The 16,048-nt window shown below is 43.4% G+C and overlaps 1 protein-coding gene across 5 annotated transcripts in view; it reads right to left on the reverse strand.

Moving 5' to 3' along the window:
• LOC113807515 (protein bric-a-brac 1-like) overlaps positions 1 to 16,048 on the reverse strand; it is a 380,224-nt gene that overhangs the window by 5,007 nt on the left and 359,169 nt on the right. For 4 of the 5 annotated variants that reach the window (XM_070121906.1, XM_070121905.1, XM_070121904.1 and 1 more), the window contains 2 exons: positions 1,041 to 1,210; positions 675 to 914 (listed from right to left, as the gene is read on the reverse strand). In XM_070121906.1, the coding sequence (XP_069978007.1) occupies positions 675 to 914; positions 1,041 to 1,210 (410 nt within the window). The remainder of the gene's footprint in view (positions 1 to 674; positions 915 to 1,040; positions 1,211 to 16,048) is intronic. The other variant, XM_070121903.1, reaches the window with a different exon arrangement.

Consider the following 16,048-nt stretch of genomic DNA (forward strand, 5'->3'; position numbering starts at 1 on the left):
GTAATCAATGTAACAGATAACTCAAATAAATTGTGAAGAATATGAACAAGTAAAAGGTTTTTGTTATATTAAATACCAACTGTATCATATAAGATACATAAAAAGTAGGAGTAGTATAGAGGAAAATGGAGATGAAGAAAGTCGTTTTGTAGTAATACTAATTACAAAATATCATCATCATCATCATCCATCACCATCACCATCATCATTATCATTGTCACATTCAATCATCACCATTTTCACCATCATCACCAGCATCGTCAACAATGTTTGACGATGGGGATGATAAAATTGTAATGATTAATGAAAATGACAACAATAAAAATTATAATAATAATGATAATAAAAATGTTGACTGAGGAGATAATGATGATGAACGAAGATAAAAACAATAAATGTGAAAAAAATATTGATATCACTATTATTAATAGTATTTTTCATTATCATCATTATTAGATTATTAGTTCTTTTATACTTCTTAATAAATAGTAACTGTTATAGCAATAATGATGATGACTGATGATGATGATGATGACGAAATTCATCAGATTGTAAGGATTATGAGAGTAAAGAGATAAGACAGTCTTGTGAAAAATGATAAAAAAAACTTAATGGGAAAAAAGTTGACAATAAAAATAAAGCGCGATCACAATTATAACATCAAGTTTAAATACCTTAGTCTTCCCTCCCACCTTATGCTCATTTTCCCTGAACACTGAGGTGTCTCTGAACACAACGGCCCTGATCACGCCCTTGATCTGTTCCTCGGGCCAGCACCCCAGCAGTATTCTCTGCGGACGTCCTCGGCCCTTCGGTCGCATGTCCCCCGGCTCGTTGGAAGGCCCGAGCAGGTTGTGCACGCGGTTGGCATAAAGCACAAACGTTGGGTACGGGATGTCATACTTCCTGGCAGCCTGAAATGGGTGAGGAAACGTTAAGCAGTGTTTACTTTGATTCTGCTTCTCTTGCAGACTAGTAAATAATTGTGCACGATTTTTGCCATGCTATTTGTGAAACAGAATATATTAAATGCAGCTTACCTGAGACAGGGACAGGCCTTCCTTCAGCACAGCGTGAATAGCTTCAGCCATCGTCTCGGGTCTCCAAGACTTGAGAGGTCCGCGCTCTCTGAACCGCAGATTCTGAAGCAGGCTCTGGGTTTGGTTCCAGCTCTTCTGCCATGCTGCCTGAACTTGGGCCTGGTATGAATCTGCAAAGGAATTATATGATTAAATACTGAATCATGCTTCGTAATGTAATCCTAATGAGCGATACAATTAAAATAAACGAATGATAAATCCCTACTCTGGTGTAGATACAGACATTCCTCTACCATTATACACTAATACAGAAGATTTTCGACGTTTTTTTGGGGTGAGGGGAGTGGAGAGTGAAGAAGCGATTACCAACAGGGTGACCAGAGGTTGGATGGCAGTGATAACAATTTTATGATGACATTTGACGGCAATTAATGTGCCTGGACCGTGGCAGTTGTGAAGCCTCACATATGACCTAATATTTTACGTGCGAAACTATCAGCTGCTCAGCTGACCACCGTTGTGATTCATCGAAAACTTCTCACATGATAAATAATAAATATAATTCCTAATCACCTCGAGGTTATTATGGCTAGGGGATATCCGAGTCCGCGTTTCGCTTGGAATCATTTTTATAATCAATCCCCTTAGTGACCAGGATGAATAAACGTAATGGAAAGCTTGAGCATTAAAAAAATCATAGTGCAGAAAGTACGTATGCGCTGAGCCGGTCATTTGTCTTCGCGGCCCTTAAGTTACTGCGGGATACTCACAGCATATTTGTTTATAAAATACTGCCGTAAGATAACACTGGTAGAAACAGAGAAACAGGTATACTGCAGCATAATTACAATTTATCGTTTACATATTTACAATGATAAAGCTAGAATAATCCCAAAGCATATTAAAAAAAAAAAAAAGTTTTCACAACTGTCACACACCCAGTACTACAGTATCACATCACGGCCCAGAACCTAAATATTCAAACAGACCTAAACGATCTGGAAAAAGGCAGAACAGAATACGTACGCAAAAAATAACATCGAAAATGCCAGGATTGATAGGCAACGCCATCCCTGCAGACTTTTCATAATTATAACACATGCATAATGACTAAGGCAATTATATACTTTTTCATCGTTCAGTGAGAATTGGTCCTCGCTGAATTATGCATCGCCTCGGACAGTACGAGAAAAGAGCAGATGTTCACAGGCAATGGAATCAAGGGAGAACAGAACATTTATCAGATAAAGAGAAAGTCGAGGACAATCATTGTCCATCTTCAGTGAGCTCCAAGTATAAATCAGTTGTCTTTACTGATAAATTAGAAATTACATCGCGAAATCGGGTTGCTCCGATAACGTGACTGGACCCCTCCCTGCCGCGTGCAATCACTACAAACAAAACTCGGGAGATTGCAAAGTTATATTTTCATTTGTTTGACATAATAACGTTGCAAGGTACCTGGCAATTTGGACGATTTGCCATTCAGAGCCATTGGCCAAGACATGAAACATTTGCGTTTGGTTAACTTTGGCGCGCTCTCCCTGTGACTCTACTGTGCTACGATTTTTCTTCAATAATGTTCATTCCCAGAATTGAGAATGGAAAAAAATAAAATGAAAAAACTCTCCAATCCCTATCAAAATAAAAATACGAAATAAAAGAAATGCCATCTTCATATTTGGGCGCGCCTCGATGTGATTTGAATTGAATATGAATTATTTTCGCATACATAACGACAGGACAAACTTGTGGGCAAATTGCGTAAAATTACTTGACTCAAATTACCTGTCTATTGTTCGGCTGATGGGCTGAGGTCCTCCCATAATTCTCTAGCAAACTTTTTCAATTACAATGGAACAATGACAAGAAATGCGTTACCAAAATTCGTAAAATAATTCAGTCTCGGCATCTTGTTTGGTAACTACTCGTGTCTTCAATTGACTATATAAAAATGAAGCAAATGCTGAATTTTCCCATAACATAACAAACCTACAAAGTGAACATTATTTATTTGTTTCATCCAACCTTGAAAATCATTTCATATACTCCGTCTGATATACTTTATTTTCTCCCAATCAATCCTTTCCTATGTTCGCTATGATGCAATAACATCTCAAATAAAATGATGCAATGATATATAAGTACAAGAGTATCAGGGTCGCTACACCAGAGAAATAACCAGAATGAAAGATGAAAATAGGGAGCGAGAGAGGGAAACACCAAAGCACAACCCAATGATAAAACGGTTTCGTTATACGTTGCTGATTTTTAAAAATGTATTAAACCTATACCGTCAATGTTAGAAAGGAAAATAGGCTAATGAAGACGAAAATCGAAGTAGACAGAGAGGAGATGGTCGGAGACTAGCGTGGACTCGGTGGCTTGGCGGCGGTGGCGGCCGCTCCATCATGGCGAGGCCTGGCTGCTGACAGCGAGCCGTCACTTGCCGAAATGTTAACCCTTCATTATCTTTTAGAAGAATACCGACAAAAATTTACATCAAGTTGTCATCTTTTTTCTTGGGAACATTGTTTTTTTTTCGGGATATGGATAGTCTTTCATGTTGTGTAGAATCGGGGAATTGCTTGGATGTCCGGGATCGAACGAGCGGACGGCACCGCGTTCTTCCGCCGTACTTTGTAAATTTGTTTGGAATAACATTTCCGTGACAATGATGTTTCTGCACAGTCAGCCCGATGCTACTAACACACCGACAAAAAGGGACTCCCACAATAATGAACAAAACAAGCAATGATTATGTATTTTTATTCACGAGTTGAATTAGGCTCCCCTTCATTGTCCGGCTACGAGACAGACAAAAAACATTTAGAGAATTCTAATGTCCATTCTTCAAACTGCGATTCATATCCTGCTGGGTTTTGTTCGCAGGGCCTTACATCGAAGTCAACCATTCATGACATTTACTGAATATGCGAATATTAAAATGGCCGGCCCTTCCACGGTAAAAATAATAGCTTGTGACATTTATTCAAATTATCCTGGCCGAGCGTAGCGTATTGTCATGGCGGTGAAGGTTAGGTTCACCGGAGACACTCATGAATATTACGTCGCATAACCCTTTCACATTAACTGAAACCTCAGATAACGGTCTTCCCGCTGACCATAGTGTAGAGAAATGTCACTAATGTAATCAGCATATACTACATGACAATGCTACTTGATATTCCAAAGTTCGTCATGAATGGGAGGATCATTTAGATAATGAAGTGTCGGAATGTCGAAATGAGAACTCTCGTGTCATTGTCCCGAAATGTCAGACATATCATAAAGCATTTATAATACACTCCAGTTTGTAAAGTCTGCGAATGAAGCGATCGAGAAAACAAAATAGGATCGTTAATGCAATTCTGGAGGTTTTCCCGCTCGCTGCTGTGTCATGGCGGGTTCCACTTCATCATCGTATTCTGCTCTGACTGATATAAATTACTTCTCTTATTGTTCTACAGTTGGGCTCCGGCGAGGAGGGAAGGGAAAGCTTTGCAAAGAGGCCGGATATCAAAGAGAAATTACTGAAACACAGTCGTACGTGCACCTACTTATCTTAGGATGTATGGCCTTCTCTTTATATATTTCTTAACCCGAACAAAAGAAAGAAACGCGCGCACATTTTCTTCCTCTCGTACAATCTTAACATGTCTCCATAATCGCTGATGGAAAATTATAAAAAAAAAACAAAATTGGAAAATAGATTGTCAAGCGAGGAAATTATTTTATCAATCGAAAGCCATCGGAATTATACGCTCACTGCCTATTCCATCCAAGGCTTTCTACAGGTCTCCACAACGATTATCCGCACAGTTTAGGAAGCTCAGGTTCTCCTCCACTCTCAGGCGGCCATTATCCGTAATTTTCGGTTATTACACCAAATCGTAATTGTAATACGGCCGCAGTTTCTGGGCTTGCTTACTCTCCCCTGTTGGATCACATCCGCCGCGAGTAGGCCGTCCCGAGACGTGATCGAACTATGGGAACTAACGGCATTTCGGGGAAGGCTTGGTCGGCGAGGCTTCAAGTAATGGCACAAATTAACCGGGAAATCTGGTCATGTTCAAGAAAAGGTTGAATACTAACGATAAAAGAAAATCCGAATGAGACAAATCTGTGAGATACTTCAGCAAGAACTGCTAGTGCTGTATGCTAAAATGAAAGCAACAGTATTTGGTAGCGACAGTAAAATCAACAAATACATTCGAAAACTCGTAAAATCCAAAGCTACGCCGATACCCTCCAGTAGAAAATCTTGGCGCTCCTACAATGCTCAGCGGAAATGAAAGTGAAAAAAATACAGCAAACAATAAACAGGAGCTATAAATATCCTTCGTTTGGAGTATAAATAAATAAATATGAACTATAAGAATACGAAAAAATATCACACAAAAGTACGTATAACATTATGATTCATCTTAACCAGAGCGTTAAGAGTAATTTTATCGTAGTCCTATAGATGGTAAGATATCTTAATAAAAAAAGGTTCTTACATACCAAATCCATAAAATACAAAACTACAGCAAAAGCGCACGTGTTGAGACACCATCAATAAGGTTCCTGCAATATTGAAAACATGATGCTGATTGCTGGAAGATCGCTCACGGGGTTGCACTTTTCCGCGCTGACCTATTTCTGTCAAACGTGTTATACGGGTGCGCCAGAAAATATATAACTTTTGAGACTTGAACAAAGGAAAGGAGTGAGCGAGTGAAGGGGAGAAAGGGATGTTGGTAGGAACTCGATGCAGAATTCTTAAAGGGAGGGAGAAGGCGCGTGGAGACTGGAGTGTACTTTGGAGGGGGCGGAGGTTCAGGGCCTGTATTTATTTAGGTAAGATAAGCATAAAAAGGGCGGCCATGAAGAGAACCAATTCCAGCCGATTCAGAGACTAATTTAGAAAGTGGAACAACCCGAAGTGGGGGAGGGGAGGCGGGGACAGGGACTCGGCAGAACAATGTATAGACGGCAGAAGTCTAAACCGATCTTAGAGGGAGCAGAGACCCCGGCAATTAAACCTAGAAACAAAAAACACATTTCGCCATCAATAAGAATCAAGCTAAAATGCCCGCGTCCCTTTCCGTCCCTTCACAGCCTCTTGACGGACGTGTTCGAGGCTCGCCGCAGCCACTCCGAAAACTCCATCAGACTCCGCGCCCTCGCATTAGCGCGTCCCTTCCCCCAGGTCAACATCTATGAACAAGAGATTTCATTGAAAGGCAATTCTCACCTAAAACACAGTCAAGGTTGATTACTAATCGATGAAAAAACTCCCAATAAAGTCCAGGCTAAACAAGAGAGCGAAAGAAACAAACGTAAGTCCCGGGTTCGGTCGCCCTGCACACACATTCTACTTTGTAATCTGACTCCATTAAAATCACATTAATGAACATCAAGTGTACATGCATTCACAATTAGGCAAACTTACTTCTGAGTAGCGGGCCTCGAATAATTCACTACTCTAAATGCATTTCTTTTTCTCCTCGCGTTAAAAACAAACGAATAACTTTTCCATTCGTTAAATTTTAAATGGCCGCCTATTGTGAAGTGCAAAGTTCATTTTAGGAGATGGCGAACATTAAAATGTGAGAATATGTGCGTTCCTTAATGGGCTGTGTAGCAATAAAAATACTGGTTGCGATTTGTGATGGTATCTCAGCCTCTCATTTTTCTTAGACTTTTAATACAAGGACGTTCATAAAATCTTCCCAGAAATACGAAGAGGGTTATAGAGAACTTTTTTAGCAGCGACGCCGTGGAAAAAAGGAGGTTCCCCGGTAACTCTGAGATTGTACGGAAGGAAGGAGGGGGGTTCCTGCGCAGCGTTTGCAATGATGGCCGGCCGGTTGACGCGAGGCTTAGGTGGTGCACTTACGGTTGGGTTATCTTACAACTAATGGCCGCACTCTCTCGGCGGAAAATAATTATACCCATAATCGTCTCAGCGTCCACACGACCCCCTGATCGTCTTGAAAGAACAGGCAAATTCTCTCGTCCGAACGAGATATCAAAACAAACCGCTCAGTCGCTTCAGGGTACGATCGTTCCGCCTGCACCATCGCATTCGCAGCTGAACAATGCTTTAAGGAAAGTGCCATGCTGTTTCCGACGACGCCAAAGTGTTATGGGATTTACGATTTCACTCATTTATAAGAGTCTCGGCGCAATGTAGGTATATTAGGGATGGAAGTGGCACAATAAGGGCGCTAAAAGCACGAAACCGCTATGATAAGAAGGCAACAAATTTGAAGGGATTGCCACGCAGATATGACGGCTGCACAGCGAGGGCGCGCCAGGTAGAGCGGCGATAGTGAACTCCCTGACGTGAGAGTAGCCAAGTCCTAATGCATCTATGGCAACACTGATAAGGATGATGCACAGAGGAACGGCGATGAAAGCGAGCACTGAAGGCGACATGATGTACAGAAGATTGACAGACAGGCGGTGACGGAACTGCGATAAAGTGCAGACAAAGAATTTGACGAAGACAGCCACCAAAGCAGGTAATGGGCGACAACCCGTGTTCCCGCTCAAATACTGACATTACAAATTTATCCACGAGATGACAGGCGGTCAAAGCTCCGCCGATGTGGTCTCTTGTGGAGCGTTACCCCCTCCCCCCTTCCCAGAAGGCAGGAAAATAAGGTAAAGAGCACCGCGTCCTTTCCTTGCGGTGCCATGAAAGGACGAGATGTAGCTGATGCGGCGCAGGACGTTAACCGCAAGTAATAAGGAAAATAAGTGACGTCTTGTATACCCGATCACTTCTCCGCGAGATATAAATAAGCGTGCGTCTATACATACGAAATAAATAATGTACAGCCCTTCCGCCGATAATTACACATTCATTACTGCCTAAGGCACACGATCCCCGCTGTCGAAATACCACTGGTTAAAAATTAACGAGTGTGTGTACCATTCACCAGTACTTGCGCTCACGGCTACGCGATTCTATCGTACTTATGTAGATGAACAATCAACATTAATAGCAGCCCTATTAATACCCTTTCACGAATGGATGAGAAATCTTTATATCAGACTGGCAGAGCCGGCGTTCACTGGCTTGAAAAGAGAGTTTGTCAATAGAGGAAGAAGCCTCACTTCTTCTTTCCTCGGGGCGGTGAGGGTGCTTCCATCCTATGCTTTCTTTTGCTTGTTATATATGTAACCGCCATGATAATGCTACAATAAATTATTTCATATGCAAAAACATGATCATATGTATTTCCATCCCTGGGTGCGGATTTCTTCATAAAACTAGAAAATAAAACACGAGCTTCTCGCGCCTATAGACAGTTCCGACACCAGAGGCATGATCCTGGATTTCCACACCTGCGAGGAACGCTTTTCAGCTTCTGGTTGCGGCGCGCTCATTCGTACGGCGAGAGAGCTGATTGACAACCCGAGGGACGGCGTCTGGTCCTCGGAAGCCCCCCTGGACACAGGAGGGGCTTCTTGTCCCACACTTTCCTTTCAAGGACGCCTAAGAATTCGTCTGCCGATGAGTCGGGGAAGACACGGGAATGGAGGATATCGAAGAACAAAAGGCAAAGGGGAACAGAGAACGAAGAGGGAAAGGAAAGGGAAAGAAGTAGGGAAGAGGAAGAGGAGCAGCGAGTATATCCTACGATAATTTACAATTTACTGTCACAAAAGGCAGTCGTCGAGGCGTGTCGTGGTTAGCAAGAGATTAACTGCTTCTGCTCTCTCCAGCTGCAGAGATCCTACACACACCAACGCATACACAAAGCTCACTATCTTCAGCTCAGCCACGGGCACCGTATCGCAGCTGTAAATCTTTCATTACTGTCCCACAATACAGGATAAATCATCGCCAACATTAGCTGCTGAGCGCTTACTCCCCCAACTCCACCGAACTCCTTACACACACACACACAAATACAAACAAACCCAAAAGCATGACAAATAAGGTCAGGATTAATGAGTGTCCGTAGTTACTCAGCAAATTCTTGAACATGTCTTAAGCGGCAGTCAAATGCAGCCAACCATTCAGTCATGCAATACTGTTACTGGCGACCCAACAGGCAGAGAGGACATTCATCTACGGTGGCATAGCGTGCACCTTCGTATATACGAAATGCACGAAAAATACAGGCTGACGCTGTGGATTTTATTAATGTGATAAGAAAAAAACTGGTTGCACTTCCGCGGTAATGATGATAACGTTCCGAGGCAGAATTATGTTTAGGAGTCACCCTTGCCACCGCTGCGCTCCGGGCTTCCTCCCTTCAGCCAACCTACACTTTCGTCCAACCGTCTCTCTGCTCTTGCACCATCTAGAACAACGATAAATGGCATTTCGGGGAGGGGGAGGGAGGGGGACAGGGAGTGGGAGAGGGAGAGAGACCAGAAAAATAAATCCCATATTGAAATCCGATGACTTAGCCGCCATTCACATCCAGCATCACAGCCACCATCGCCATGTCGAATTCTTGGAGCCGACGTGCTAATCAAAGCGTTTGTGTGTTTGTCGAGATGTTTCATGGCTACCAACACCATCATTACGAAGTAAACATGCGGCGGTTGAGTTTCAAGCAAAACAAGCTCGGAGACTGCTATTTAAACCGTTGCAAGATTGCATGCGCTGCGACAAACGAACTGTACCTCTCCCCTTCTTTCTAAATTTCTAAAACGCCGTCTCGTTCACTTGTCGTGCATCTAATTTTGCTAATTACATAACCATTAGGCAATTAAAGTAAGGAGGAAGTGACTACCGCGGCACCAACTCGCAGAAGGTAATTATGCTTACACTTACCCTTTATGTTCTCCCGTACTCCCGTGTGTAGCCTTACCCGCCGTGCGTGGACCCGTGCACACAATGGGAAAGAACTACAGCTACAACTGTGGTAAACATATGGTGCGTGTCAGCAGCCTATAGATTTATGAGCTCGGGTAATTGCCTATTTAGAATGTTACAGGAATATATCGCAATTTTCAACCGTATCCCTCACCCCCCCACCCCCACCCGCCGCTAGGCCACCCCCGACCCAGCCACAACATATTACGATTTAGTTGACATGGATCGCGGTGGGGCCGTGTCCGTCAGAGCGAAAGAACATCTCAGTTCACACAAGGTTATAAACCACTCTGGGAAAGAAAACACGGAGAACAATTAATTTCGTGAAGTGAAATGAAAAAAAAAAAACTGATTTCGAGTTGATTTTTTCCTCCTCGAATGACCTTTTCCGAATGGAAATTCACACAAACACACCCCACAACGGGAAAGCGAAGGTAAAAACCGTATTAGCGATGATACAAAACAAAAATGGAGGACACCGTCAGGATTGCAGAGTGGGACGCAGCGCAAAACACGGCATGCGAAGGAGAGAGCTCGAAACAACCCGTAGAAAACAATGATAAGGGAAATGGGCTTGAGACAATTGACAGGATAGAAGTTTCACAAAAGTTAAAATTACGTCCATTTCTCACCCACGACAGCAAATTGAAATAATGGCATGATAGTAATAAATATTATAATAACGATAATAGAGCAGAACCGGAAATACGATTCTGCTGACGTCATAAATGATAGGAACGAATAAGTGTAATTATTGTAACGTCAAATCACCTGGGAAAATCGCCTCTATGTAAAGGGTCAACACGACTGATTTCCGCGAATGTTTTACCAGAATAATGGCCCTTACAGAACAATGAATAAGAACGAAAACATCCTCTAGAAAAAAATATCCGCTTTACATGCAGTCAAATTACATGAGAGAAAAGTTCCTCCTCTGATCACTATGATAATAAAGGTAGAAAATGGTAGATGTAGAAAATAACATTGTCTGTAATGGAACGTGTGTGTACAACCAACCGCCTCTTAACTACGACTGAACTTAATATCTTTCATACATCCACAAAAGTATCATACGCTTTTTAAAATGAATATCGTCACGCTAATTGTATTGCTACCTTCCCTTTGACATAGAAAATTACGGTGCACGAGGCTCCCAACCAGGAAGCTGCCTCGACTGCTAGAGAGGCAGGGAAACCCGAGTTCCCGTTGGTCGGCTGCGATGAAATGGGAAAAGGCAGATGTATGCGCGCGCAGTGTGGTTATGGTAATCACTGGGCGACAGGAGACAACTGCCCGTGTGCGCTCATGCTTGGGAACCAATGAGTGACTTTCAGAGGTACTGGCCGCCGCGCGATGAGAATGCGAGTACTGTTGCTTATAAATTTGTACATGGAGGGAAGGGAAGCGAACTGTGGGCGCGTCGGGGAAGCTGGAAAACTGTGTCATGATGCTAAGTTCTCTTCTCAAAGTTCGGCGCTTGCTTTCAGAAGCGGGAAATGAGCAAGAAAAAATAAACTGTTGCCCCTGTAACCTTGGGAGAAATACAGACAGGCAGACAAATCATTAAATAAGAGTAAATAAGCGAGAGAGAACCAGAGAGGATTTCTTACGACAAACTAATTTCCCAATTACGAGTATAAAAAAAGAACTGTGACATCAGTAAAAGCAACAGCAGCATCAGCTGGCCCCGGGACCTTTCCGTTGTGTTTGCGGGCGACGGCTAAACGGCGCCCTGCCTAACTGCCTTTGGGGTTAACCGCAGTCAAACGTTAATCATTGTTAATGCTCATGATTCCAAGAATTTATTTAAAAAGATTAGTGTAATTCGCCGCCCTTTATTGAATATAATTAATTCTTCTTAACAACGTAACGACCGCTAGTGTATATTTTCCCATGTAGGTAATATCTATAACAGTTTACACCACTGCCATTGCAATAATTATTAAAATCGTCATTTTCGTATCCCATTTCATGTCTGTCTGAGCATCTGATAAATACTACTCCGCTAATATTGCAGACAATGAATCACATCAGCAAACACACACAAAACGTTTAACGCCGCTATAATTCAGACACCAATGCTCAGCATAACAAAGGCAACGTAACGACGCAACCGCCATATAAAACGGCGATTACGACCAGCCGCCAATAACCCGAAGGAACCTCGATTTGTCTAAACTGAACGGCCCATTATCACTTCATTAGTAACAAAGACCAAGCTTCCCTTCCTCCTGCCGGTGCATCGCGCGACGTCGTCTGCCGCATCCGGGGTCTCCGTCGTCGCCCAGCGGAAGTCCGGGAGATGACCGCGGAGCAGCCGGGACCCGAAGGTCTTGTCGCCAGCGAATCAAGTGAATAAAAAAGAAAAGAAAGAAGGGAGAGACGAATACAGACAGACTACTTGAATAAAAGGAAGGACTATATGAAAATAAATAAAAAAGGAAAAGAACAGATATGAATAGAGATAGCCTATTTGAATAAAGGAAAGACTAAATGAAAATAAATAAAAAAGGAAAAGAAAAGAGATGAATAGAGACAGCCTATATGAATAAAGGAAAGACTAAATGAAAATAAAAAAGAAAAAGAAAAGAGATGAATAAAGACAGCCTCGTTGAATAAAGGAAAGATTATATGAAAACAAATAAAAAAAGAAAGAAAAAAGATGAATAAAGACAGTCTATTCGAGTAAAGGAAAGATTATATGAAACTAAATAAAGATAAGAAAGAAAAAGAGATGAATAACGACAGCCTACTTGAATAAAGGAAAGACGATATAAAAATAAATAAAAGAGCACCTCCTCGAACAATTTAAAAAATACGAAAAAGCTTCCGTAAAAGCGAAACCTCCCTGAATAAAAGAAACGAAAAAAGAAGCCAAGTAAAGATGGCATTAGGCGACGGTGAATAAATTTATGCATGTCGTCGCTCTCTCCTTGTATCTGATCATCTCCGGTTATACAAGACAAGAAAGAGTAAGAATTACGACGAAAATCCGCCTCGGGTTGGAAGCTACTAAAAGTCAGTGTAAGAATAAGCCTTTTTGATAGAGAAAAGCACTTTGAAAACCCGGTCGTTCTCGTGTACGTTGAAGAATTGCGTTCCGGTCCCGCCTTGAAGAACCGCACCAGAAAAAGGCTTTGAAGTACTCAATGAAAGCATAAAATGTATAAATAAGAACCCTAACAAACGCAAACACATCCCTTAAAAAAAATACACATGCAACAAAACCGTTCCTTGAAAAATACCAAAATCTACAATTTGACATTCATGAAAGTAAAATCTCCCGTTTCTCCATTATTTTTTTTTCTCTCTCTCTCATTCTTTCTCTTCTCTTCTATTCCAAGTTAAAGGCAGTGATAACACATGAAAAGGAAATAAAATAAGAAAGCTCGCACAGTCCCCCGGTACATAAAAACACAACATTTAAAATTCAAGGATTTAGGAGAAGTGGGAGCAGTGATCTAGAATTGATTGTAGAAAATGTTCGCTATCAATCTTTTACGCTCAGGTTTAGCCCCCGCGTCATTCGGATACATATTTAATATAACTGTTTTCAGGGACCTGGAGAAGGAGGAGGAGGAGGAGGAGGAGGAAAAGGAGGAGGAGGAGAAAAAGGAGGAGGAGGAGGAGGAGGAGGAGGAAAAGGAGGAGGAGGAGAAAAAGGAGGAGGAGGAGGAGGAAAAGGGCGAAGAAGAGAAAGAAGAGGAAGAAAAGGATGATGATGATGATGATGATGATGAAGGGAAAAGAAGTGGCGGAGGAAGTAAAAGAAAAAGAAGGAAACGAAGATATAGAAGTCACGTAAGAAGAAGAATGAAAAGAGAGGGGAGAGGAGGAGGAGGAAAGGAGAGGGGGGAAGGGAGAGGAGGAGGAGGAAGGAAAAGAGGAGGGATGGATGGAGAGGAAGGGAAAAGGGGGAAGTGAGAGGAGGAGGAGGAAGAGAAAGAAGACAGGTATAACAGGAGTTGAAGGAAACAAGAACGGAGATGGAAGGAACGTAGACGCCGAGAAAGGAAAGGAAAGGAGGGCAGAGGGGAGAGAGTTTTTGTGTAGTTCTCGTTATGTTTGTATTTGTATTTTTTTCAACCTTTAAGGATGAAAACTCCATGGATGAATTCCCCTTCATACACATTTTTCTTCTGCTCTTTCTATTCCTTTCTCTCATTCTTTCCCTCCTTCCTTTCTCGTCCCTTCCCTCCCTCCCTCCCTCTCCCTCTTTCATTCCTTCCCTCTCCCTCTTTCACTCCTTCCCTCTCCCTCTTTCACTCCTTCCCTCTCCCTCCCTCTCTCCTATCTGTCTCCGCGTTCAAGTGCCGCCGACGAATAAGCAAAATCATGCTTCACGCGAAACGTCATGCCGAATCCCGCCGAAACCAAAGAACCGGACGAGTTTCGGCAAATTCATTCATTTTTGCAACCTCCGTCACCAGCGCTGGCTCCATCTTGCAAAGCCCCGGAGTAAGATATTTCTGGCCGGCCGTGGGTGTCCGTGGGGATGAGACAGGGGCTTACGGAATGACGGCCGCGCACAGTACACATAGACGTATACACATAAACCCGGCGGCGCTGGAAATAAAATGTAACCATTAATTATTACGACAGGCCGTCAATCGAAGCGGATAACACATAGATCATCGTACGGCACAATTGTAATACGAAAATAATGTGACCAGGTCCACTTTTAATAATCATGGCCGGAGGGAAGTACCATTAATTTTTATTGTGTCTAATTACATATTTCTGGAAAATCGTTTGGCAACACTCAATTGGGCTGGCGGCGGACAAAACCCAGCCTTCCGTAGGGTTCACTCAAGGGGCAAAATTCCCAGCCAACGGAGGTACGGTTGCCGCACGATGCTAATCAGAATAAATTTTATACTTTTAGGAATTTTGAAAGTTATGGTTCGACATAACGATAAAAGTGAAATCCTTGCATAATGGCCTCAATGCTGGCAAAAACGTATATAGCCCCAGACACTGCTTATGATATTAGCAACTTCAGCGGTGGGATGGGAAATACTGAGGGAAAACGACTTACAGTAAACTGAAGGAGATAGGCAAAAGGCAGTTGCGGGATGGGGAGGGGAGGGCTGCGCAGGGGTGGGGGGGGGGGGGAGGGAGTTAATAATAATGAAAACAGTCGGTGAAATTATCGGGCTTAGTGGAGGCGGTGGCGGGGTCTGGCTTCCGGTCTGACATATATTTATTACTTCTTTATATAGAATTTTGTTCTACGGTGCATCTGCAGTTGCACACGTGCGACGGAACACGGGATTCTGACAGCGTGTGCCGATGGCTGAGTCTGATTTATTAATAAAAGAACAAAGGTGCGCGCGAACCCGACACACGCGAGCGACTAATAACTCAACAGCTTTTCCGTAACGACTTAACAATCGTAACTGTCGATTCTGGATTAAAATTTCCGGTCATTAACTTTCGAATCTGCCTAAGTGATACGGAACATCGTGCTTGTAATCTTGGAATTTATTTCGAGCGGCAGACACGCGCCGTTCCTGGAGCGACGCCCATCGCGAGGAGTCTTGGGGTGGCCCAGCGCTCCCCGCCCGTCGCGCGCCGCCTCAATCCGCCCCCTCGCCCGCCCGCTGGAGAATCGAATCCATCTTATTTCGTGCTAATTATACGTCAGTTGGAAGATTATTAAAATTATTGATGATACTGGCTGGCGTCTTACCATCAAATTCCCTCGTGCCTCCTTGTTCCTCTCCTCTGCCGTCTTTCCTTCGCCCGAAACCCGCCGGCGCTCGCCACGAACCTGCGGCCGGAGCGTCTTGCGTTTCATAAACCCCTTTAACCTCTCCCTCTCACTCCCCGAATGACTTCTCACTCTCCGCGGCGAGCCCCACGCCCCCCAGCAGGGCCGCCGACGCTCTTCCCAAACCCACCCACGAGCGCAACACACCATCTACTAAACCTCCTTAAAATGCCATTCATCGGCGTCAGCACACTTCGATCACCTGCCGCAGCGTCCCAAACCCTTCCTGCATCGGGGCAGCATCTGGGCTTCCTCAGGGAACCTTACGCCCTCCGCCAAATCTTCCACGGCGGGGGAGGAGGAGGGCCGAGCACGCCCGTCCTTCCCGCCCTCCTCTCAGGAACACACTCACGCAAACCTTTCATTCCCTACAAACACAGTACCCCCCCCCGCCCCCGCGCCCCCCCT

This window comes from Penaeus vannamei, chromosome 5, assembly GCF_042767895.1.
Source record: "Penaeus vannamei isolate JL-2024 chromosome 5, ASM4276789v1, whole genome shotgun sequence".
In the NCBI taxonomy this organism is placed as follows: Eukaryota; Metazoa; Arthropoda; class Malacostraca; order Decapoda; family Penaeidae; genus Penaeus; species Penaeus vannamei.